The 26,143-nt window shown below is 40.7% G+C and overlaps 1 protein-coding gene and 1 long non-coding RNA gene across 2 annotated transcripts; one reads left to right on the forward strand and one right to left on the reverse strand.

Moving 5' to 3' along the window:
- Window positions 1-31: 31 nt before the first annotated feature.
- Window positions 32-731, forward strand: LOC136483185 (uncharacterized). The gene is made up of 3 exons (XR_010765338.1): window positions 32-113; window positions 209-261; window positions 671-731. It is a non-coding gene; the product is annotated as an uncharacterized lncRNA (long non-coding RNA).
- Window positions 732-7,053: 6,322 nt separating this feature from the next.
- LOC136482914 (uncharacterized) lies at window positions 7,054-25,496 on the reverse strand. The gene is made up of 7 exons (XM_066480067.1): window positions 25,438-25,496; window positions 22,149-22,332; window positions 21,861-22,059; window positions 16,431-16,514; window positions 15,664-15,902; window positions 10,390-10,465; window positions 7,054-7,175 (listed from the first exon to the last, which is right to left on the reverse strand). Exons 2-7 carry the CDS (start codon window positions 22,316-22,318, stop codon window positions 7,170-7,172), a joined length of 774 nt encoding a protein of 257 aa, XP_066336164.1. The 5' UTR covers window positions 22,319-22,332; window positions 25,438-25,496; the 3' UTR covers window positions 7,054-7,169.
- Between the last annotated feature and the right edge of the window lie 647 nt (window positions 25,497-26,143).

The raw sequence follows: 26,143 nt of genomic DNA on the forward strand, positions 1-26,143 counted from the left end.
AAGTTTCCTTTAAACTTTACCTACTTTCTGACAGGCTGGGTACTACTGTTCTGTATGTGAATGTGTTGTTAAAGATTCAGCCAACTATTTGGATCACATAAATGGCAAGAAGCGTAAGTGGATGAGGCTCTAGTTTATGCTCATTTAGTGCATTAAATTTTGCTATCATCATCTTCATGTTTCATGGGTCATGGTTTTAACATGACAGATCAGAGAGCGCTGGGCATGTCTATGCGTGTTGAAAGGGCATCACTTGAACAGGTAGTACATTTGAGCCTGGTATTGGATCTGCAATTGAAAGTCAGCAATTTTATTCTTTTCATATTTAGTAGTAGACCCAAATTTTTTCATGCATTTGGCTCCCTTTGGCACAGCTTCTGCTTGTGCAGAATCCAGCTTGTAGGAATAGCTTGTGAGAAGCAGAAGTTCAATTTCAGCCCTCTTAAGCCGCTTTAGAATCTATTCATTTGGTAGTACTTTGCTTTTTGTTTTTCCTGTTAGATGGTGAAGCAGAAACTATGCCAAAGAGGCACATCATGTCGTGACATTATTCTTATTGGTTCATGCAAGGCTAGTGAACAAATGCTTGAATACTTAGTTTGTCATCCAATTTTTAGCCAGTGGTATTCTTTTAACCATCTGCTATTTGTTTTCACTCTTCTGGCTGCAGGTTCAGAAAAGGTTTGAGGCACTTAAGAAAAGGAAGGACCCAAGCGCCTTTACTGAACAAGGCGAGAAAGAAAAAAAAGACAACATGAACCTGGAACGAGTTTGTAGTAAATTGCATACTATGTGCTTGTTGTGCAAAGGGCCTGTTAGGACCTGTTAGGAAGCAGTAGCTTCATGTCCTTGTATTGACCAAGGACTTGTTAGGATCCAACTAGTAGCTTCATGTTGACCTGTTAGGAATGAAGCATTGTAAATTAAGTTTTCCCCTGACTTTATTTGATAGACTTTTGTGAATTATGACTTGTGATGATGTTCTAAATAATGGTCTTGTGTTTGTGGATGTATATATGTATATTTGTGGCGGTTAGATTCGAATTTGAATTATATATATATGTATGTATATATATATATATATATCATACTTTTGTCAAATCTGACTATATATATATATATATATATATATATATATATATATATATATATAGTCAGATTTGAATTTGAATTATTTATTTTTTCGCTGAAAAATCCACTGTAGGGGCGGTTCTTGATTAAACCGCCCTTACAAATACACACAGTAGGGACGGCTGGTGATACAGCCGCCCTTACAGAAGTCCACTACAGGGGCGGCTGATATTACCAGCCGCCCCTACAGAGGGCACTGTAGGGGCGGCTGAAAACACCGGCCGCCCCTACAGAGGGACAGAGGCACCCTCTGTAGGAACACCCTGGGAAGGGCGGCTGGCGCAGCCATCCCTACCGAGGCTCTAGAGCCGCCCCTACAGTAACATTCTTTAGTAGTGTAAATAATACCCAGGCCAGCTAACGATGACAAGTAGTCAGGCGACAACGAAGTGTTTCGGTGTGCTCAAGGTGTTGTTGGGTGATGCCGCGTCATGACTCCATACAGGTTAGAGCTCAACTCTAAATGCAAATGTCCTTTCCAGCATCATGTAGTCTATAGCTACGTAATTTTTTTATACATAAATTGTCCTGTTTACCTATATGAGAACCGAAGACAAATTCGTCATAACATTCATTACCGGTGCTATCCGGCTGACAATCACCTAGAAACATAAAAAAATGGACTAATACACTATTCGTTTCTATATTGAGGAAAAGCACGAAATACATCATCATTGCTAATTGGCATTCTATTCCCTTATAATTAATAAAAAGATGGTATTTTAAAGAAATCTAAAACTTTAGTCAACTACTGTAGTAGATTTATTTTGTCAAACAAAACAATGCACAAGAGTGGAGTGCCTTTTCCAAGTTATTTATATTAGACGTATATGGTAGACTATCATTATCATTGACAATGATAGTCATTATATATATATATATATATATATATATATATATATATATATATATATATTCTTTTTCCTTAAAAGATATAAACCACTGCGATTAAAAAAGTAGTCTAAACTAATTACTAAATCTTGATCCAAATTATCACCACTACCATTATGTAGAAGTAGCCTAACGTAGCTCCAATAATATTCATCTAAATATCTGGTACCATAAATATTAGTACTTTTCTATTTTGGGACTCATCGAAATGTGAGATGGAGACTTATTTTGGGACGCAGAGAGTATGTAATTAGGAAAAAAATATAAAGTAACCCCTAAATTTGCATTTATAGATTACCCACCTACATTTTAATATTTAACATAGATAATGTAAAGTAATCCCTAAATCTAAACTATCTACATCTATCATATTATAAAAAATTTCCAAAAATACTATTAAAACCATTTTGAATCATTCACTTACGTCATTGTTAATATAGAAAAAAAAACTAGCGCAGACAAGACGTTTGTCCCTATACATATACCTATGTACATGAGGTGACGAGTACGCTGATTTCCAAGCCAAATACATAATCGAGATTTCATCTGAACACAGGTCGAGCACATATGAGCGTACAGTGCAAATTTGAAAAATATGAGTAGGCTTGGAAAAGCATACAGAGTAATCTGTAACAAAAGTCTATAACTAGCGAATACTAATAAGAAAATATTTATGCAAGTATTTTGTAAGAATATGAACACACGACAGAGATCAACTAAACACAGATGCCAAACATACTTGGAGGCCAGGAGTTGTGATGCAATATGAATGGGGATATAAAAGTGGATGTATTAAAGCCTACCACAACAAGATAAAGAAAAAAAATAAAATAATCAGTTTCATATTAAAATATTCACTGCTAAACATATGTCACATGCATGGAGATACGATGCAAAGTCGGCAACCATATATTGGGACCGAAAATTATATACATCAATTATTTACTAAAGTTTATCACAACTGGATCCATATTAGAAAGTATATATATGAGTGTTGTTTTAGAATATGACCAACTTGAGAGAAGGCAAAGTTGTGGAACCTAATTTTTTTTATACAAATTTCAAATGTGTATATGTCTTCAAGTTATTAGTCCGTGCGGCAGCACGGGTTGAGGGACTAGTATTATTAAATTTAAGTGAGAAAAATACAATTTAATATAGTAACATAAAAATGGAAGAAAAAGAAAGGAATCCGCAGTTTATTATCTTCATTTATTTAAAATTATTTTTCTTTGATTTCTCTAGTTTGTTCATATTATGATGTATACTTTCTAATATTTACCATGTTGTGGTAGAGTTCAATTACACAATACTTTGTATATGCTTTTATATAACATTCATACTTTTCATCCAGTTTGACATGTGTTTAGTTGAAACTTTAGACTGAGTTATGTGCTTGTCTAGAATAAATATGTTGCTTCATATGCACACATGTGTACACGGTCTGCATGGTGACACATTGTTAGATTATACCTTGAGTTAGTTTTGCATATATTAACCATTGAAAAAATAGGTAATTTAGAAGCATACATGCATAGAGCATTCGGCTTAAGTTTTTAATAATGAATAGAGGTAGATAATTTGGATATAGATTTAGGTGTTCCTTTATATTATTTTTAGTCATTGTGGACCATATATATCTATAACATAAGTTTGGGTAAATCATTTGCATGAGTTCTGTGTTTGACATAATAATAGATATTGTAAACATTTCTATGTTACCTACAGGGTGACACATGGCACGTATGTGTATACCTTGAGTTAGTTTTTCTATATATTACTAACGGCAAAAGTGCGTAATTTAGAAGTATATATAGGGGTAAGTACGTTTATTGGAATCATTTTTTCATAACGGTAGAGATATGTAATTTAAATACAGATTTAGGTATTCCAGTATATTAGTTTCAATAATGTTGGAAGTGGGTTGTTTTTGTTCACAGCTAGATGATACTTTATACTATATATTTTCCACTACTACAAAATTCAATTTGCGCAGCGTCGTCCCGAAGGTCTCCGTGGTGGGCTCCTATTTTTGTCCGTCACGGTAAATCCCACGATTTACCGCGGCGGGCACTTTTTATTTTCCGCAGCGGGCATTTTTGCCCGCCACGGTAAAACGATTTACCGTGGCGGGCATATTAAGATGCCCGCCACAGAAAATACCCTATTAACCGTGGCGGCCGTCTTAAGGTGCCCGCCACGGTAAATCGATTTTCCATGACGGACACATTATAAGGCCTGCCACGGAAAAGGCCACGGCCCAATAGGCACACCAGCGAGGCCCGTATCCAATTCTGATTTATCGGGCTTATATATACAGGGGTTTTAGGGTTTTCACTCCACCTCCCTCTCTCTCCACCACTCCTCCCTCAACCGGCAGCCACTCTCTCCCTCTCCTCCGATCCTCTCCTCCCTCAACCGGCGGTAGCCACCACTCCTCTCGGTCCTCTCGCACGAGGCACGGCGTCCCTCTTCCTCCCTTCCTCTCCTCCTCGTCCTCCCTCAACCGGCGGCCCTCCTCCTCCCTCTCCTCCTCCCTCAACAGGCGGTGGACGGCGGCTCGAGGCACGCGGTGGCGCGGCGTCGCGGCCGTGGATCTAGGCGAGGGCGCCGGTGTGGATGGACGCGGATCCAGGCGTGGATCGAGGGCGCCGGCCGTGGATCCAGGCGTGGACGGCCACGGGTCCGACGGTGGCGCGGCCGGGGAGGCCGGATCTGCCGCGAGCCCCTCCTTCCCCTTCTCCACCAGGTAGATCCAAGCGACGGCGGCCCTGGCGGAGGCCCCGGCGACGGATCCGGCGGTGGCACGACCGGGGAGGCCGGATCTGCCGTGAGCCCCTCCCTCCTTCCCCTTCTCCGCTGGGCAGATCCAGGAGACGGCAGCCCTGCCGGAGGTCTCGGCGGTGGATCCGGCGGTGGCGTGGCCGGGGAGGCCGGATCCGCCACAAGCTCCTCCTTCCCCTTCTCCACCGGGCAGATCCAGGTGCCGGCGGGCAGATCCAGGCGGGGGCGGCCCCGGTGGAGGCCCCGGCGGTGGTGTGGCCTGGGAGGCCTGATCTGCCGTGAGCGCCTCCTTCCTCTTCTACATCGGGCGGATCCAGGCGGGGGCGGTCCGGGCAGAGGCGCCGACGGCGGATCTGACGGTGGCGCGACCGGTCTGGAGCTGCGGCGGATCCAGGTGACGGTGGCGGATCGACGTCGACGGCGAGATCTAGGTCCAGTGCGGCCCAGATCCAAGCCCGTGTGGGCTTTTCTTCTTTTTTTTGTTTTTTTTCAAATGATTTACCGTGGCGGGCTTCCTTAGGTGCCCGCCGCGGTAAATCGATTAACCGCGGCAGGCAAAGCAGCCCGCCGCAGGAAGGCCACGATTTACCGTGACTTCGCGGCAGCGGCGGACCGGTTTGCCCACCGCGGGAAACCAAAAACGGCCGCCGCGGATAAACATTTTGTAGTAGTGTTCCATAATGGCATAGATGAGTAATTTAGATCAAATTAGAGATTACATAGCTAATTTTTAGGTGGGTAATTTGTAAAAGACTTAGTGGTTAATTTATAATATTTGTCATCATGGTAAGAACAGGTAGTTTAGGTATTTGTTTCTATAACATGTGGTGGATTAGGTACATATTGAGACGAATACTTTATACCTTATTCAAAATGGCCGATGTAAGAAAATCTTTAAAAAATAAAATAGATTAAATAGCTATTGTTGTCAATATAGAGTTTACTAAATTGATGGCCAGATGTTTTTTTTTATTTTTGCAAGATTTTTAAGGATTTATTTTAATGATATAGTAATGATTTGATCTATTACATATTTTCTGAAAAAACACCCATCTCTATCATTAAGAAAACCAATGTAAACTACCTCCTAAACCTTCATATAAATTATCCACATGTGCTATTATAAAAACATGATCTAAAGTACTGCCTCCGTCCCATTGAGTTTGTCGTTTGAAAACCGTGCCCCCCTCACAATCCCGGTTCCCGAGCGACAAACTTAATGGGACGGAGGGAGTAACCCATAAATTTGCATCTAAATTACCCACCCTACCATTATGTTAGCGAATCTGGGTAACAAATTTAATTTCCATCTAAATTACCAACAATGGCCATTATTTAAACTAAACTAAAATATCCAATGAAAGCTACATAAAAATTATAAAAATATGCTATTATGATAAAAGTTTAAATAACTTTAAAATTACGCATATATATGTTTATAAACTACTATAACACCCCGCATTGAAAATCTGATTACCGCCTAGCTCCTCATGTGAAATGAGCCTGCATACATGTGCACCTCTTTTATACTTCTGTCATCGCTTCGTATAAAAGGGTTAACACAGAGGTGCTATGTTTGGAGAGACAAGGATTATAAACAGGCCCTTGCCCACCAACTACAACAAATACACATGGGCCACATGGACAACTACACAAAAACTACATGGTTATAACGTGTGCAACTGCGGTGAGGGTTGATGCTCCGAATAACATCTATAACACTTCATGTCCAAAATCTGTTTACAACCTAGCTCCTCACATAGAACAAGGCCACATATGCATAGCGATCATTCATATGAAATGTACATAATTGATTAGTATATATTTCTTTTAACAGTCATGAAAAATGTTCATTTAATGACTGATATACCAATGGTAATAAAAGCCCATTAAACATTATATCAATATCCATGACAATAATTTATGTAAGGTGATACTTTAAAAAATTATACATTTTGAAACATCATGTTTGCGCACTGTATGTTTTGATTCGCTGCGATTTACGAACAACCCAAATTTCCGGTGTTTCTATATTAGTCGGTTTGTAAGAATAGGGTGTTACAGTTGATAATCATAGCTTAAGTTTTGGTCCTAGGTGAAACAATGCTTAATTTGATACTCTACACATTGCTTGAAATTGAAATATGTGTTTTCTTGTGGTGGCTGCAGTCATGCCACCTGAGAAGCGAGGTCGAACTAGATCGTAGCGTGATGCACAGGCAGAGGGCAGCACTCAAGTGTAGCAGCTAGCAACCATGCAGGCAATGCAGAACAATATGAGAACTCCGAAGTAGGCTACTCGTGCGAGTGTTCCCAAGCCTGTTCCTACAGTTAGCGCAGTCCTTGTGGGTGCTGCCATCCTGTTAATGCTGTAGATGGTCATTAGAGTAGAATGTGACTGAAACAGTGGGTTAGCTTGAAGCTAGATAGTTTTTGATGGTCGTGGAAGTCATATCCAGGCTGCGGATTGGCTTTTATATTGAGATGTAGTTTGATGCTTTTGAGGTGTTACCTCAAGATAAGATTCGCTATGTTGTGCAAGTCATGAAGTGTGAGGCTCAAATCTAGTGGCAAGGTGAACGGTCAGTTAGGACTATCATGCATAGTGTTCTTAATTAAATGGCCTGAGTTCGTGTGTATTTGAGAGCAGGTTCTGCTCAGCTATCTTCTCGAATAGGATGCAGATCGAGCTAAGTAATTACACACAAGACAATAAAACTATAGCATAGTAGGTAGGATTCAATATGATTGTTGGCTTTGTCCCTCTTGTAGCCAATAACGATGCAAAGATGGCTAGAAGTTTTAGGCAGGGTTTGAGGCCTTTTATTTGCCACGTGCTTGGTGCTTTTCCAGTCAGACTTTCACACCATGGTTGAGTAGGCTTGAGGGGAGTTGAGCCACAACAGTCTTATACTTATATATTAACAAAGCATCTATTATAGATCAGTAAAAGGGACCAGTTGAGAAGAAATGCCAATCTGGTGGTCCTATCCATAACATGCATAAGGGTCAGCAACACCATTAGCAATATCTAGGTGGATCTTCCCAGGTGTATTCTTCGGGGACTGATGGTGCTTAGTTTCAAGATGTGGTTGAGCTAGCTGTTGGATTGGTGTGCTTCAGGTATGGTGATTCACATATGCTGAGTAGTGCTCTTGGAACGTATACTGTACAGTTTGTGGTCATCCTAGCCACATGGACGTGTTATGCCGCAAGAATACCAATAGTGAACTTAAATGGTAGTCGGTAGAAGGTGATATCTTCTGTTGATTCCTTTTCTAAGTGTTCAGCACACATGTTGCCTTCAGGTTGTGATGCAGACAGGAGATGGGGATTTATGGGATACCTTCACAGGGAAAGGGTGTACGCAGGAGGCCATGGAAAAGTTTTGAGCTACAGGGACGGTCTAGCATAGGTAATAAACAAGTTCCCTTTTTTGTCACCTATGATTCAGCCACAAGTTTACATTTGGTCCTAAGATCCAATCCCACATGAAGGTTTGCTATTTTCCGAGTTCTACTTACTGGCAGAATTTTTGAGTCTGCACTGTTATCTCTAATCAATGATTACAAGTTGTAAGTGGTCGAATTTCAGGAAGAGATGTGTTACATAATTGAGGGTGTCTTCTTAATATTTCGATTGAGTAGTTGAACCCACAATTTGGTTGAATAGATCAGCAGCTAAGAAGTATCTTGAGTTCGATAAGATGCAGTCTGCTAGCATGAAAGCCGAAGAAGGCAGGTTTATATTGTGGCTATGATTAGGAATAGTAAGCAACAGAACTTAATTTCGTGTTGAATACCGATATAGAATTTTTTGTAGATATTTTTTGATGTGCTTGATGCTTTTTTTTGTATGAAAATACTTATGAAAATGACAAATGGACCGTATGCACTGATATTCCCAACTTGATTTGGTGGGAATATGATCGACTAAGTGTAGGACCATGTACTTATTATTTATATAATATGTATGATTCATTGAGTATTCCAAATATTTTTTCTAGGAAGCTTTCCACTCGAGCATCACTTGAGAGCAATAACGCGGGTCTATATGAACCAATTTGGTTTCATGCCCGGAAGGTCAACCATGGAAGCCATTTTCTTAATAAAACAAGTTATGGAGCAGTATAGGGAGAAGAAGAAGGATCTACACATGGTTTTTATTGACTTGGAGAAGGCTTATTAGGAAGCTGTAATACAACAAAAAAGCATAGAATGTTACTGCTAATACAAGAAAAAGGCCTAGAATGTTACAAGGAAAAGGCCTAGAGTATTACTGCCAATATTAGGAAAAGGCCTTAGTATGCTTACCATTGCGTTGAGCTCCTTGGGTCAACCTCAGCATCGTCCCACTGCTTTTGCTAATATCAATTTGCTTTGTTACTGCTAACTTTATTAGTTGGTGTATCAAAACATTGTTGCTGATAGTATCAGGCTGCTTTGTTCTTTGAACTGGTGGTTTATTCTTGAACTAAAGTAAATGATTAGATTTTCTTTAGTTACTGTAATCTAGATTTGATAATATTAGGCTGCCTTCATGTTGTTTCAGGACATCGACCAAATATGATAGCTGTACTGGATGTCTGGATGGCCATCTTGAACGAATTGGCGAAAATGTCTATAGAGCGTCCGACTAAACTTCCATTTCCCATATTAGTTGCACGAATTAGCATTGAAACTAGATTGTGCTGACCTGATTTTGCAAGAAATCAAGAATGTAGCATTGTAACATAAGATTGTTTTGTTGACAATTGAAATATTTGATGTATGAACAACTTGAATAATGGTTATATATGTATAAGACTGATGAGTGTAAGTGTGTTACAGCTATTGCTTGTGTGGATTCCTAGTTAATATAAACGAGCTGCTAACTACATATTTCAATGGTTAATTGAGCATTTCTGGATATGCATGCTGAGGTTTCCCTAACGGTTCATGGCTGACAGCAGAGGTTTTCCCTTTTCCTGACGGAAGCGAACTGACAGGGTAAGTTTAAAATATCCGCGACGGTATGGCAGCCGACGGGGAAAACTTTCCCTGACGTGAAAGGCCAAACAGACAGGGAACACCTTCCCTGATGGTAGAAACTGTCAGGGAACAGTCCCTGATGGAAAACCATCAGGGAAAGTCAACTTTCCCTGCCAGTTTGTCCGTGACGGCATATCCCTGACGTGAACTGACAGGTAAGAGCATCCCTAACGGTAGTAAGTACTTGCCCTGTCGGATTTGGCCGTCAGGAAAAAATGGCTGGGGTATTGTTAGAATTGTAGATTTAATAATGCATAATTTAATTTGGCGCATTTTTGTTGTTATTTTCAATTTTTTGGCCACTTATGACCATTGCGTTATGATGAGAAAAAGCATGGTAGAAGCATGGGTCAAGATAATCAGAACCAAAGGTAATTGGGATTAAAAATCAGAATTTCTGGGACAATGATTAGCAGTTGAAAATTGCTGATATTAGGATATCATTCCTTCACTTAAATAACGAATACTAGTAGAAAACTACTGATATTAGGATAAACTTTATGTTTGATCGATTTGTATCCTTGGAAAAAGATATCAAATGGAGCGAACTTACTTCAGGAAATGACTGAGCAAGTTGATGTCCATCCCACAAGCGCATGAAATTGAATACGAAGTAGCCACCATCATTTCTGCGTATGGAGATGAAAGAAAAACTAGTCAATCACATGCTAACCCACATTGTTCTCTTGCAAGATATTCTTGATGTGGTAGCACCAGAAGCGATGGATCAAGAGCCTCCAAGCACTGTTATGTGGGATGGTTTCTTGTTCTATCATATGGTTCGTGAGCACACTCTTTCCTAGGGTTAAGACAAAATATTTCCATGAAACTATGGGATTTAGTACCCTTCGATGTAGTAAAAATCACCCTTCCTTCAGTCTACTAAGGTGGTTCATTGGGTCTACATTACTAGATCACATTTTCTTCCCCCTCCAAACATAAAAATTGTTTGTCTTCACGCCTTCAGCACAAGTTCAGGGGCTGCTGATGCATTTAACTGAGTATAGGATTCAAGTGATGGGTTTACTTGAGTTTTACAAAATAGGTTCATAAAAGATGTTGTCTTGTTCTTAAGGTAGATTGGTTTGATAGGTTTGAACAATGCCATTGTCGAGGTTGTGGCACCAGGTTCTCACCAAAGTTAAGGGAAGTGCATGAAGAACTTGTGTTTAGGCTTTGCATTTACTTTTTGAGTTTTCCGTTGGTTCAAATATTTCTGGCATTATATTTTTTTTCATGCTTCATGATCTAGTTCCAGTTTCCCGAGATTCAAGTTTTCATTTACATTCAATTCCAGTGCCAGTTTATTGGGATTTGCAATTTAGTTCTTATACTCAGGTTCCTATGAGAAAGTGCTAGCCCCACTTGCTTGGCTTTACTGGTAAATGCTAATGATATATCCAAGTGTTGCCTATTTCAGACGAAAACTGCTATTTAATTAATGTTCCTATTATTCGTTCATGGATTCCCGTGGAACATATATTCTTTCTGTTCTGAATGTACTTATTTGGCTTTTATTCACCCTTGTGTTTATTTGGTTTTTAGGTACCAAATGAGCTCGATATGCATGAGTAGCACTTTTATAACACAATCACCTATTTCACACATGCTTATTTATTTATTCAAAGTATGCAAATGTAATGGTGTAATTAGAGGTCGCTTAAAGGATGTTTTGGTTAGGACAACCTATTTAGGGTAGTCCTTTTATTCTGTTATAGTGTCGGGACATGATGCTTATATTGTTGCTTACAAGATTATATCATCTATGTTATGTGATTTTGCCTGTTCAGATGCCAAAATTTTTAATAATCTAAACTTAGTGGAATTTAGGTGTTAAGTGGTATCCTAAGGTGGTGTTTCATGCTGGGTGTTACAATAAATAGAAAACCCTTCCCTTTTTCCTTCTCAGTCTCTAGGCCAAATATGGCCTCGGCCTGTTTCTACCTCTTCTTTTGAAAAAATTCATTTTTGCCACCCGAAGCTATCGTCCAAATTCAAAATTCCTCGACGAATAGCAAAACTTGACATTCAGACTCTTCCAACTAACAAAATGACACAAATTACTTCACCGACTCCTCGAAAAGTGGTTTCTGGTGATGTGGCGTTAGTGGTTTTGATATGTGGTTGTGCTGATATTGTCGTGACATAGCACACCGCTTAGAAAATAAAGGAAAAAGTTGAAAATTATGGGGGCCCATAAGCTAGTCTCACATTGCCTCCTTCCTCGGTTCCTCGTTCCCACCACCTCCAACCGAGTTGCCTAGCTACGGGCCCCTACTTCCTCCAAGTGCTACCCCTTGCCGCTAGCCCTGCCCCCCTCCAAGCACCGCCATCTCCTCCAAGTGGGACGGTGATGATGTTGGAGTTGCGGAGATATTCCCTTTTCCTTGACCTTTCTTCTAGATACACTGGGTGGAGTGAGAGGATACAATAGATGCACTGAGCACTATGGTTTGGTTCCTATGGTGGGAACGCTGGTCCTTGGGGGATGTGGTGGGGGGTTGAAGGATAGATCACCTCACAAAGGTGAGTCTCATGCTCGAGGCACATTTTAGTTGAAGGTGGCTGCTCTGGCCATTAAGGAACATTGTTAGGTTGCAAATACATGGGATTTGTCAATCATGCATGACACATGACCTGAAAGGGCTGGGCCCTTTTTATGAACTAGTGCAGATTACCACCGGTGCTGCTGGTGTGAGGAGGCACAGGATCTTGTGGACCCGATTCATATTGTGTGAGGAGTGAGGAGGATACTCCTACCGCCACAATAGACATGACCACAAGTGTATGTGGTCGTGCCCATGTATTACTCTGTCTTGGCGTGGGCATGCTGGTCTAAGTTGGTTAGTTAATAGGCAAGTGTTCAACTAGTTGGTGGCCAACATTGAGCGTGGTGCACTTGTGGGTGCAGGTCTACACACTATGTAGAATCACAATTAGCCGTGATCTTGTTCATGATCACTCCTATGTGCGGGTTCTGCTAATTATTTCTTCTTTTTAATGCTTCTGTTTGTCGAAGATAGGTTTGGCTTGTGACTATTGAGATGAGGGTGTACGGGGGGCGACTCGTTGCTTTGAGAGTGATGGAAGTTGTGGTAAGAGAAGTGAGTTATGAGATGTAATCAAGAGTATGAGAATGAGAGCAAGGGTTGATGGATAATGAGATTACTATTTATATTATACTTACAATGCTATTCTTGCGCACAAACGATGCAAACTACAAGCCAACTACTAGGATTGCCAAATCCTCTTGTTTTATTTTCAAAAAAACACTTTTCTTCTTGGCTTACAGCCCAAAGAGGTTCTTGTACTTGAAACAAGCGTAATAATCGTATTATGTACATTGAAATTTTTGTATGGAATTGTAATTAGTCTGAAAAGTGGTTGGCCGTGATAGCTAAGGTAACCTAGTACAATCATAGAGGTGCAAGAAGGATTGGGATTTGCATTTGGAAATTTTTGTTCATTTCAATCGACCTAGTCCACCCCCAATAAGTGGGGCCGCTCCCTTTCCTTTCTGAGTTTTGAGTCCCCTTTTTACCATGGATTTCTATAGTATAAATATATGGTTTTCAAACCCAAAACCCATAAGCAGCCAACATTCACTCCATAAAGAAGATGAAGGAATTGAGGTACATCTACTAGATGGAGAGCCGAGGGTCAAACAAGTTGTCTAGGATCTATAGCATCTAATTATTGGGTGGCATAATCAATGTAGTTCTAGAGCCTTATATCATATGTGTAATGCATGATCATGGTGGAGATATTATGATACATTCTTGATTACAACAAAGTTGATTCTATTCATGAATATATTAGCAATCCATATGGCACCTAGTTATGCTTTTAATTATATTATGGTTGTGTCAATCCCAAGTCTACGACATGTTGAGTGCATTTAGCATACTTTATCTAATTGTAGGGATCATTTCTAGTATGTTGATCCTCCATGCAATTAGATGTTTGTATCTGCATGCCCTTAGAATACTTGCATAGAATGACATGATAGTGGCGATATTTGATGCGTAGAAGGGGTTCATTCAATCTAGAGGCAGAACAAAGGGTAGATATTTATAGGTAATTTTGATCTTATGCTTGATTTATTTGTTCAATGGCTATGAACTGCCCAACAGTTACGAGCCTTTGGTGGGCTATATAAATTAGTTCCCACTGCCATTTGAATTGTGCTAGACTATGTGGAAGTGCAAGGAAACTACTGCAAGTATTATTACACTTCACCATTTGAGAGCTTAGTGTTCATATCCAAAGCCTATAATCATGCTTAGGGGCATGATTAGCATGTGCTTAAGCTTTAGCTTGTGAGATATACTATGTTGGATCTTGTGCCTTGTCATCTTAGTGAGTCGAAGCACTTGAGGTCTTGGTGATCTTCTGGTGAACGTCGTCCCTCCAGCCTTGGCGTGGACCCTCAGCGACTTGGTGTGTAGGGGACAACAAGACCCCTTCCTTGGTGGAGAACCTCCATATTGAAGTTGGCTCCAAGTTGACACATATAGAGTCGGGTGGCAAGTGGTGATATTTTGTGGTTCATGGTAGTTGTCCTCATTGACGGCACCCTTTATGGTCAATTTAACACCGTGACCGGGGTAAGTCTTGGTGAATATGAGCATATTCGTTGTGTTGCTTCAGCGTGGACTAAGTATTGTGTTTTAGCAACCGATACCACCCAGGGATAAATTCTATCTCTAGTAGTTTGCCCTCTCTTGCTCATTTCTTTACTTACCACACTAGGCTTCTGCATTTGTGCTTGATTGTTGTGACATTTGTCTTTCCAAGTTTAGCATAGGCTAGTTCTTACGGTTAGCTATATATGTTGCTAAACTCTGTGGTGTTGGTTAAATAAAGAGCACTAGAAAAACAACATTTTCACATTTAGATGGCTAGTTTATTGTTTTTCTTAGCGTAATTTGAGCAAACTATAGGTTAAATTTTAGAGGTCCCAGTTCACATCCTCTCTCTCTTGGGTCTAGATGTCCTACTGGTCCCCTACAGGTGTGCAGGCTCTCCATCTGGCACGATCTGTCCCTTTGCCATTCCTAGGTATAGGTGAACTATGCTGGATTAATCCAACATTGGTAGTGAGGATAGAGTTCAACCAAGTGAAATAGTCGGGGAGCCCTCAGCTCTTGGGCTAGATTTTGAGGTACATAATGGAAAGCTCGGTGGTGTTTGGGACAACAATTTTTATAACAAAGAACTGACCACAATTTTATCCTAGTAGTATGCACTGGTTGTGTAGGCCCAAGGCTTGGTGGATCAAGTGTGTGTGAATGGCTGGTCATCAGTGCCGACAGACACCAATGTGTGACAGATGGGAAATTGTTGGATCAATCCAACATTGATAGTGCTGGAGAATTGATCTAACTTAAATTGATCACTTTGTTCCCTGAAACACAGCTTTTGAACCCATCGATGATATGAACGTGAAAAGTTAAGCGCTTGAAATATAGGAGACGTGTGTTTATGTTAGCAGGCCTATAAATAATGTTTAGGATGTTATTGTGTTACTTAAATGTTTATTTTGTAGAACATCAACTTCGAGATCCATGCATGCACATAGGGCTATGTTGTAATATTAATTAGAAATTTTTAAGCATCTTATTTAATAAAAGATAACAATAAAACAAATCAATTAAGACCTAAATTTGGCCACAGCTCAAGCTCTCAAGAATCTAGAGCAATGGATGACCAGTTCTAAAAAGTTTTCAAGCAGGAGCTCGAACTGCCAAACACACCATGAGTCAATAACTGGATCAGGCAGGAAAGCAAAGGTCAAGAGAAGAAGTAGCAGCGGCAGTTCGTTCACCTGTTTCGTTTAGTAGGCACCATTGGAAATTGACACTCCCAGCTGCAGATATCGTCTTGGGATCCATCGGACAGGGTAGCCAAGGTTTCATTAACAACACCAGATATTTTGCGCCTAATTTTGCGATGACGCACCTCGGGATAGGGAAGAGAACTAGAGTCAAGAATACTGAGCTTCCGATCGCACATGTTGAAAGCATACAGACTCCAATCCCCATCATGCACGACTGGGATCAACACCTGGGAAATAAACATACCATAACAATAACTGTAAGAATATATAGGTAACCGGCCTGTGATAATTCGCAGGAGTACAGTGTGCTGGAACCGTAATAATCGATAATTCGATATACAGTAATTAAGTCATTGTACACATATATGTGACTAGTGGTGTGCTCCAAGTTTGATGGCTTGCAAAGTACATATATAGAAGTACCTCTGACGATTATATTACATTTGTGGTTCTGTATCCTGTGAACATTTATTAATTTATATAATAGATAAATATCATGTTATGAGTACCTCCATCAACCGTTGTGAAAACCGTACAAGGATTTTAATTTGGAAATTGTTCAACAACTTCTCCATAGCATTTCGACCAATTTTCAACATTTCTTAATAAACATTGTTGTGCCATTTTTTTTCGAACCTAGCACATAACTTTGGAAACCTCTCAGCAAATAAATTATGGCCTTATTAACAACTTTCAGTTAAGAACCTAGTGATATGTTTCAGCGCCGACGGTTGACTAGTAAATAATTTCCTTACCAAATGTGCTCCAAAATCATCACAAGCAAACCGAGAGCTAGTAAACTCTGGACACGAGTATTCATCTGCTCGTGTTGAATCCATCTGCATTTCATATACATGTAAACACAGTTAGAACATGATTGATTGTAGGGCTATTTATGGTATTCTGGCTATCTCTACAAATAAATCACAGCCCTTGAATTTTAAAACCACTGAAATGGTAAATAATAATAAACCAAATAAAGGAGAAAAGAACTCCCGGCTATTTCGTCCTGTCCCCCGCCCTGACGCGTTTCCATCTGTTTTCCTTATTAATTCGAAAGTGCCCAACGCTTTAGACCAATCTACCCAGAGCCTGTACACGTCGCTTGTCATGAATTAAACTAGCATCCACCTCTCACACATTCTGATCTCACATCGCCTTTCTCGCTGCTGATGGTTACTTGCACAGTCACTGGTTTGTCGCGTATAGTTCCAGGTTAGTTTGTTAGATACAAAATGTTGCACCTAATAAGATGAAGGTATGTTCGTTTGTCAGGTGAAATCATGTTAGTTAATTAATTTGTCATGTAAAAAGTTGTTACATCTAATAGGGTTAAAAGGTGAAGTCAGTTAGCTTATCTCGCGTGGAGGCCATCAAGTTTAGGGATCAACGTTAGCACCTCACAATGTAAAAAAAAAAAGAAAGAGTTTAACATGCCTACATAAGGTTAACATGCCTACATAAGGTTAACATGTGTACATGTGTGATAATGTCACGTACGCACATCACAAGTTCAGCCGCCTGTAAGTCAGATCCAATATGACATATATAGAAGTTAGATCTATATAAAGATATTTTCTCTGATTTCCTTATGTTGGAGGCAAGACCTTGCGACCGAAGGATTCGCTAACAGAATAACTGTTTTTTATAAGTTTTGTGGGCAGGGCTAATCGCGAAGGGCGAGGAGAAGCCAGCCGACCACCATGGAGGCAAAAACGTCGAAGGCTCGGTGGAACCTTTGACGGGGACCCCAATGGGGGAAGCCTTCGGCGGAATCCCACGACCTTCGGGGCGCCTGCTCGGTGGAACGATAGGCGCACCCTTCGATTGGTGAAGGGGCACCGGCCCGATCGAAGGTCGCGGGTGCCCGGTGCCCCAGACGAAGAGGAGCGCAGAGGCGGCGGTGGAAAGGCAGCAAGGTTGAACCAAGGGGCCCCTTGGGCTGGTAGGCCGGCTCGAGAAAGGCCCATCAACAAAGGCGGTTGGAGATATAAAAGACGCTAAGAGCCCGGAGGGTTACTCACTAGGTAGCGGATATGCCGTAATATACCCTAACTGTCATGAGGGCATTTTTGTACTCAAAAGATTACGCAACCATACTCTATAAAAGGGGGAGCTCGGCCCCTAATGAAAGGGAGAAGATTCTACTAGCTCGAAACCCTAGATGTTGCCTCGGTATCTGTGCACCTTCGCGCTGAAGGCTATCACCGTGCGGTGAAGCCTTCTGCATTCAAAGGGAGAGCCACAACGTGCTCTCTCCTACTCTGTCGGGAACTTCGACTCCCAACACCTTACTATATATATATAAATATACATTTTTCCTATTACCTCTTATATAGAAGCTAATATGTGACTAAAACCATCTACATTAATGATTCAAAGTTATTTTGGAGCACCATACATAGCAAATGCCACCATTGTATTAGCCCATGGACCACAGATGTGGGAATGGCCTTGGGATATGGATTGACCAAGAACGTGCGTAGCACATGGATTTGCTTTCAATCCGTGCTAAAATGCATTAGTTGCTTTGATATGTCCAGTATATTAGATTGTGTTGCATGGTCTTACCTAGACATGTAAGTGGGTACCTACCCGCAAATGGTAGCGGTCAGTGTCTTAGTTCATTAGCATTCTCCTGATCAGCGCAAGTTTGTGAATAAATATCATTCCATGCTACTCACCAGTTTCGGCGTGGTCAGTTTTTTTTCCCTTGCTTTAGAACATAGATTAGTACAATTCAAATGATTCGTAGATAAGAAGGTTGTTGATCTAGTGACCCAGAAAAATTACATTAAGCTCTATGATTGTATATGGCTACCTCAAGTTCCCAAAATATGACAAAGGCCAACGACCACTGCAGTTCAGTGATCTTGGCATTCTTAATCTCGAAATTCTGGGACTGTTCTCGCGCATTCGATGGTTGTGGTATCAGGAAACAGATGCCTCGAGACCCTGGGCAGGGTTACATCAAGTTCCACAAAATGCTGGAGCTCCCTTTGGAGTCGCAATGGGGTCCTTCGTCGGTAATGGAGAGAAACAAATTTTAGACAGACCGGTGGCTTCAAGGTGTTGGAATGTGGTCTTAGGCTAATAGAATATCACTAGCACAAAAATAATTTTAGGAGACAGAGGATTTTATTTTCAGAGGCGGCAGCTTTCTCCGTCCGTATCTGTAAATGATTTTAGTAGATGGGAGATTTCAGGAGACGCCCAAAAATAAGCCCGCCTCGAAAAATTGATATTTAGAGGCGGCTACTTAAATAGGCTGCCTCTTTAAATGGACATTTATAGAGACGGCCCATTTAAGTGACCCATCTCTAAAAATCAATTTTCAGAGGCGGGCTTCTTATACGGTCTGCCTGCGAAAAGATAAAGGCTCATAAAATGCCATAACCAGCGCACCCCAGGACTCCACCCCACCTCCTGCCTTCTTCACCCTCAACCCGACAGCACGAACGCCCATCTCTCTCTCCCTCACCTTCGCAGCGCCGCCCGTCTCTCTCACCCACCTCCACCAACCAACCTTGCTTATCGCCGCCCCCAACCCCAACAGCCATCGTGCACCCAATAGCCACGGCGAGTTGGGTGGACCGTGCGTGGGTCTCCTTCGGCACGGCTGGGCGGACGACTTGTCAATGTGCGCACGGGTACGGTCTAGCTCCTTTGGCATGGCGGGTTCGGTGTGTTGGAACCGGTGGTGACCACCGAGTTGACGATCTTGGAGCTGGCTTATAGCCGGCCCGGCTCGTTACCACGAGTCTGCGCTCCCACAGGTCCCAGGTCCACCGGAGCTACAACATATAAGGCCTTTGGGCCTTACTCAACCCAAAAGACTAGCCTTATAGGTGGGGGCTTCTTCCGCCTTATATGTTGTGCTTCCCCATCATCGCTACACGATGTGGGACTAAACCCCAACAATCTCCCCCTTAGTCACACATCGGGGTGCCCCCGCCATATGTGACGCTCGAGATTTTTTATCGGGTTTAGCTTTTTTTACCATGGGCTCGATACCAATTGTTGGAACCGGTGGTGACCACCGAGTTCATGATCTTGGAGCTGGCTTGCAACCGACCCGGCTCGTTACGAGCCTGCGCTCCCACAGGTCTCAGGTCCACTGGAGCTGACAACATATAAGGCCTTTAGGCCTTACTCAACCCAAAAGACTAGCCTTATAGGTGGGGGCTTCTTCCGCCTTATATGTTGTGCTCCCCCACCATCGCTACACGATGTGGGACTAAACCCCAACAATGGATCACAGACCACGGGCATGCGCAGCACGACGTTGCAACGGGGAGACCCACTTGGCGGTCACGGCGTGAGCTAGGCACAGCACCAGCCACCCGCGATTCTACGCCACTAATGCAAACTACTGAAAGCGTAAAACATCATAGTTCCAACTAGATTACAGAGAGATAAACACTTATTCAAACTAACAAATCACCCCCTTAATCTTGTTGGACTTGAATGACGCCCAGCCTTGCTCTCAGCTCGACAAATCTGATCCTGCCCAATGGTTTTGTTAGGATATCTGCCAGCTGATCTTCTGCCCAATGGTTTTGTCAGGATATCTGCCCAATGGCTCTGATACCAATTGTTGGAACCGGTGGTGACCACCGAGTTCACGATCTTGGAGCTGGCTTATAGCCGGCCCGGCTCGTTACCACGAACCTGCGCTCCCACAGGTCCCAGGTCCACCGGAGCTACAACATATAAGGCCTTTGGGCCTTACTCAACCCAAAAGACTAGCCTTATAGGTGGGGGCTTCTTCCGCCTTATATGTTGTGCTCCCCCACCATCGCTACACGATGTGGGACTAAACCCAACACGGTGGGTCTCCTCCTCTCTACTCATGTGCTCGCTCTCTCTCAACCTCTCTCACTCGATCAACCCGGACCGCGGTGGCGGTGGCTGTGCAGATCCGGCGGTGGGGTACAGTCGAGGCGGAGGGTGAGACTGGCGGTGAGATTCAGCTCCATCTCTATTGCTCCTCTACTCTCTCTATCTCTCAACCTCTCTCTCGCAGATCCACGCTAGTGTGGTGGTAACGCTGCAGATCCCTTAATCCCTCATTCCTTGAGAGTATGTAGGGAGCCTCTAGTTTTCTATTGCTAATTTATACATTTTAGTTTATGTAAGTTTATATTTTAGTTAATTTATACATTTTAGCCGAAATATTTGACAAAACAATATATATATATTGATAGTATAATCGTAAGCGCTCTATTTTTTATAATAAAGTAATACTACTATACATTGATTTTAAGTGTGTAGGTTTGTGCAGACCAAGGGTGGCTATGACCTACAAGATCTTTGAGGTACCTGAGTAAAGATGTGATTATAAGGCTTTAATACTAATATATCCTTTTGAGGTCAGCTCCACTAACCCATCTTAAATCTCACTTCAAGCATTACCACTAGTTTTAAGCAACATGATGTGGCTTAAAACGACCGTTTGTACTTTCATAATACTTAGCGAAGTAGTTAAAAGAGTGTTAGTAAAATATATAATAAGCAGGGTTTTCACTAATAAGATCAAAATTTGAAAACAAAATTCTAGATTCATGACGTCGTCATATGACATGAGTAGAGTATTTGAACGAAAGTTAAGATTTCCACTCAATGCATATTAAAGATACATAAAAAGAGAAAAAATATGGATATAAATAAAAAATTATATACCAATGATAGATAAGTTTTTGAGAACTGGATAGAGATTATAGAGTATTTGAACGAATTTTTTTTATAGTTTGTAGCTATATTAAACATGGGCATCTGTTGTTTATGTCTTGTATGGTTCTAACCAATGCTGGAGTATAAGTTGATGGACTAGTTAATATGATTCTAAGCCTCCAACGAAGCCTCCACGTTAATTCTCGTGAGTACGAAAGCAAAACAGATAAATCGTAGAAGTTTCTCAAAAATAAAAAATCACAAAGTACATATCGTATGTTCTTGGATTGGCACTTCTATTTCTAGGAAAGTATCATTTTCCCCTTTATTTGAAACCTAGATTAGTTTAATCCAATTTTTTGTTGAATTATTCAATGATACATAAAAATTGGATGAATCCCTGGACCGAATGCTACCTCAAATTCTCTAAATATATGCAGTTGAGTCCTACTAGCTGCAATGCCCAATAGCCAGGGAAGAAAGGCTTTTTACGTGAGTCGACAAGTGCTCACCTTACAAACTTGATATACGTGCCTCCAGCCCATGCACTTTGTGTGCTGAAAATTGTCGGCATCCTCCGCCACCAGGTTCCTTACAGCTAAGTTGAAGCAGTCCACACCCAGGGGACTCTCAAGTGTCAGTGACTCTTGGATTTCTCGAAGCTTCAAGCACGCACGTTCAAACGGGGGATTACATAACACCCACAGCTTCCTACAAAGAGATTACTTATTAATAAATTTATTTTATTTTTTAAATAAAAACAAGATGATAGATGTACTGCTCAAGTACTAATGCCTTACTCCCGTGATTCTGCAGTGTGATTATCTTGATCCGTGGTCAATCGATACAAATGCTCCACTAAACTGGAATTGTTTTGCCTAAGGAACGGCAGGTGCATGTGCCGGTGCTTCGCCCAAAACGGCGACTCAAAATTGTTATTTGGTCTTACGTAACTCCAGGTCGTAGCCATAGCAGCTGCAGCACCTGCAATGCCAATCTAATCGAGAATGAACTTGGGAAATCAAAGTTAAAACTATACTACATTTGTTCCAAAATAAGTGCACTTTCTAGGATTTTGATGAAAAGATTAATCTTATTGAGAAATTACATATATATACCCCTATAAAAAGTTACTCTAAGGTGTAATCATTGCACTTTGGAAATAGAGAAAGTAGAAAAAGACAACTAGAGTTAGGTGGTCTCATAGCTAGAGGTACAGTTATTTTTTTGACAAATTTTGAAGTCTAAATACACTTATGGGACGGAGGGAGTACCTTCTTTCTACCAACCAGAGTGTAAGGTACTAAGGTCTAAAAAATATGGATATAGTCTGTGTGTGTGAAGTTGTATGTTCTTTGCAAAATAGAAAAATTTATGTATGTCGGGAACTGAGCATATCTCATTGGAATTTGGTTAGTTTTCTTTTTCTTTTTTGTTGTTGTTGTTCGAACTTACCCACCTATACTATTGAAAAATTGAAATATCCCTCTCTGTGGATAAGTCATTTTACGGTTATTCGTCAACCGACATGGAATGTACCATTAGTCTGTCAGATTTCAGGAAAACAACAAAGAAATTACAGGAGCAGCATGAAAACATTGCCCTTTTCCTGCAAAATAAGAACAAACCGGCAACTGAACATTCCTGATGTCTTTATGAAACGGGTCTATTTATTTCTTGTCGATGTCCGCATAACTCACAAGAATTTGGGCTAAAAATCAAGCAGACCCGTGTGCACCCTGTGCTAGGATGCTTATAGCTCAGGCCAAAAACCCACACCATGCGCAAAAAAAGCCATAATAACGATCGCATCTGCATCCTCCCCTGCCACACCATCGCCTGGTGGCACCCCAATCAGCCGCGCCACCATCGCCCCATTCTCCGGCCACCGCCCCAATCTCTTGATGACTGTGACACTTGAATTCGGCATGATGCCAAATCCATTAATTATTGCAAGCATTGTACCTATAATATTGGACTCAGATTATAGGCACAGTTTCCTATTGTAGATTCATCAAGACCAATTACTATTGTATATTGCTCAATCCATATTTTTTCTTACCACTACTAAAAAAGCATTCGTAGCAACGGCTCTTGTTTTTTTTTTAGGGACGGCTCAATTTAAAATCGCCCCTACAAATGATTCCGAACCCAAGCCGCCCCTACAAATGCATTTGTAGGAGCCGCTGGTATTTTCAGCCGCCCCTAGAAATAGCCCATTTGTAGGGGCGGCTCCCTACAAATGGGTGCCAAACGGTACAATTTCATATTAAAAATTGAATTTTTCAAATGATCTTAGATGGAGACATGACCAAAATAAAAGTTCTAGATCTCGAAAAGTTATATAACTTTGTAGTTGATAATTTTTTCTTTTGAAATCATCTATTATGGAAAAACTTTGTTTGAATTTCTTACATTTAAAATTTGAATTTTTCGAATGACCTCAGATGGAAAAACGACCAAAACAAAAGTTTGAGATCTCGAAAAGTTAAAAAACTTTGTAGTTGACAACTTTTTGGTTTGAAATCATCTAGCTAAGAATAATTACATCTAAATTTTCTAAATTTAAAATTTAAATTTTTCAAATGACCTCGCATGTAGAAACTGCAAAAATTGAAGTTGTAGATCTCAAAAAATTAAGCAACTTTGTAGTTGACAACTTTTTCATTTAAAATCATCTAGCTAAGGATATTTACGTCTGAATTTTCTAAATTAAAAATTCGAATTTTTCAAACCACCTCAGATGGAGAAACGATCAAAATAAAAGTTGTAGATCTCCAAAAATTATAAAACTTTATAATTGACAACTTTTTCATTGGAATCCCAAATACTCATTTTAATACCGGATGAAGATCAAATAAGTAGAATGAGTATCCCAAATAGGCACGTGTGATATGGTTGGACTGGTTTGGTGAGGGACGTGCGAGGCGTTAGGTCGTGGGTTCAATGCAGCGCCAACGAAAATCGCGTGACGCGGCCGCTTCTAAAAACAGATTTGCTCAATTAAAAAATATTTTTTTTTGTCGAGATTCGTGATTTCTGTAAAAACAGATTTATAGGGGTGGCTGTCGCCCCTATAAATCAGAGGCGACTGAAAAATAAACCACCTCTATAAATCAATGATTTATAGCAACGGTTCAGTAGGGGCGGCTGGCCCAACCGCTACTGCAGAGGGTCACCAGCCGCCCCTATAGAGCTTATGTGGCATAGTGTACCCCTCAGATCCATTGCCTTTCGAAAGTTTGTCCATCAATCTTACAATTATCGGGTCTGCTGGCTTATACCGTAAGCCGTAGCTGCTACAGCTGGCCGGATGCTACTGTAGCTTAGTGTATGTGCACTGCAGCTACAGCCGCTTGTAGCAGAAGCGAGTGGGCTGATTTTAATAACTCTTGTGAAGATACATGCAAGGAAAAGAGAGAGATCGTACAGATTATCAAACGATGGTAAAATATCTGACCGATTATTGCATCAAATCTTATTTTCTTCTAAATTAATTGCCTTTCCTAGCTTTTAGTCAATCTACCCTTTGTTTGGTTTCGTTTATTGAGAGCTTCAAAAATAACAGCACCAATCTACTTCTGTAATAAGAATTGGTTACATGAAACACTCTTGCAGAGACGGGAATAAACTTCTTTTCCAAAAAAATTAATTGCCTTTCCATTATGGTAGTAACCTAAGAATATGTAAACTTGCATCTAAATTACCCATATAGGTCATTTGAAAAGAATGTAAAATAACCAATAAGTCTTCATTTAAATTACTCATCTCTAACGTTATTATATTTACATTAAGGACCATCATTGATAAACCTAAAAGTAGATCTATATATGTTGTCTGATAGTTTAATTCTAGGGATCCTATTTTTTCCCTAAAGATATACTACTACACACTGAAATTGTTTTTATATATGAAATTTGATATCTTGGGCACCATGGTGCACGCTGAAATGATGATTCATGTAATTATTCCTGGACAAAAAATCCATATTATATATTCTTAATACGATCCAGAGAGAGAGAGTCTAGAATAAAAGTTATAACAAGAACAATTGTTTCAGTATCTTGCAGGCGGGACAATTTTTCTTACAAATAGTAGTAGGTACGGTTCGAAGTTTGGAATGTAGACTCAGGAGATGAAGCCTTGACACATAGCTGAAACAAGAGCTACCACACTCAAGCTAAAGTTTTAATTAGACATATGCCAGACACTAGCTAGTATATATAAATGTGGATCGAAAAGCAACCAAAATCTATCACGAGTGTATACAGAGCGTCTAAATAGACTAACGAGATAAAGCAAAGGTAAGTAATTAAATTAGTCGCTAGCCTTAAAAACTTACCAATAAACTTTGAATAGTTAATAATACTCTTGAAACTAATAGTTCAAGAAGAAGCAAAGGTTATTAGACTAGTATGTACAGAAATTGTTGCATTAAATGGGCATGGGAACTTCAGTACTTACGTTAGTTGGAAGGCGATCAGTGTCCTCCGGTCCAGATGCTTGGAGTAGTAGAGGATGATCTTGAGCGATGTGGCGGGGGACCTTAAGTAGGATGTCTGTCGACCGATGTAAAAAAAATTAATATATGGCACGCAGACTTAGCGGGTTGACTTGCACTTTACAAGCAGGCCCTTGTTTAGCAGCACTGTTTAGTAGCTACAGTGTCGTTTTGTTTTTATTTGGTAATAATTGTCCGATCATTGACTAATTAGACTCAAAACGTTCGTCTCGTAAAGTACAACCAAACTGTGCAATTAGTTTTTGATTTTGTCAACATTTAGTACTCCATGCA

This window comes from Miscanthus floridulus, chromosome 9 (genome assembly GCF_019320115.1).
Source record: "Miscanthus floridulus cultivar M001 chromosome 9, ASM1932011v1, whole genome shotgun sequence".
In the NCBI taxonomy this organism is placed as follows: Eukaryota; Viridiplantae; Streptophyta; class Magnoliopsida; order Poales; family Poaceae; genus Miscanthus; species Miscanthus floridulus.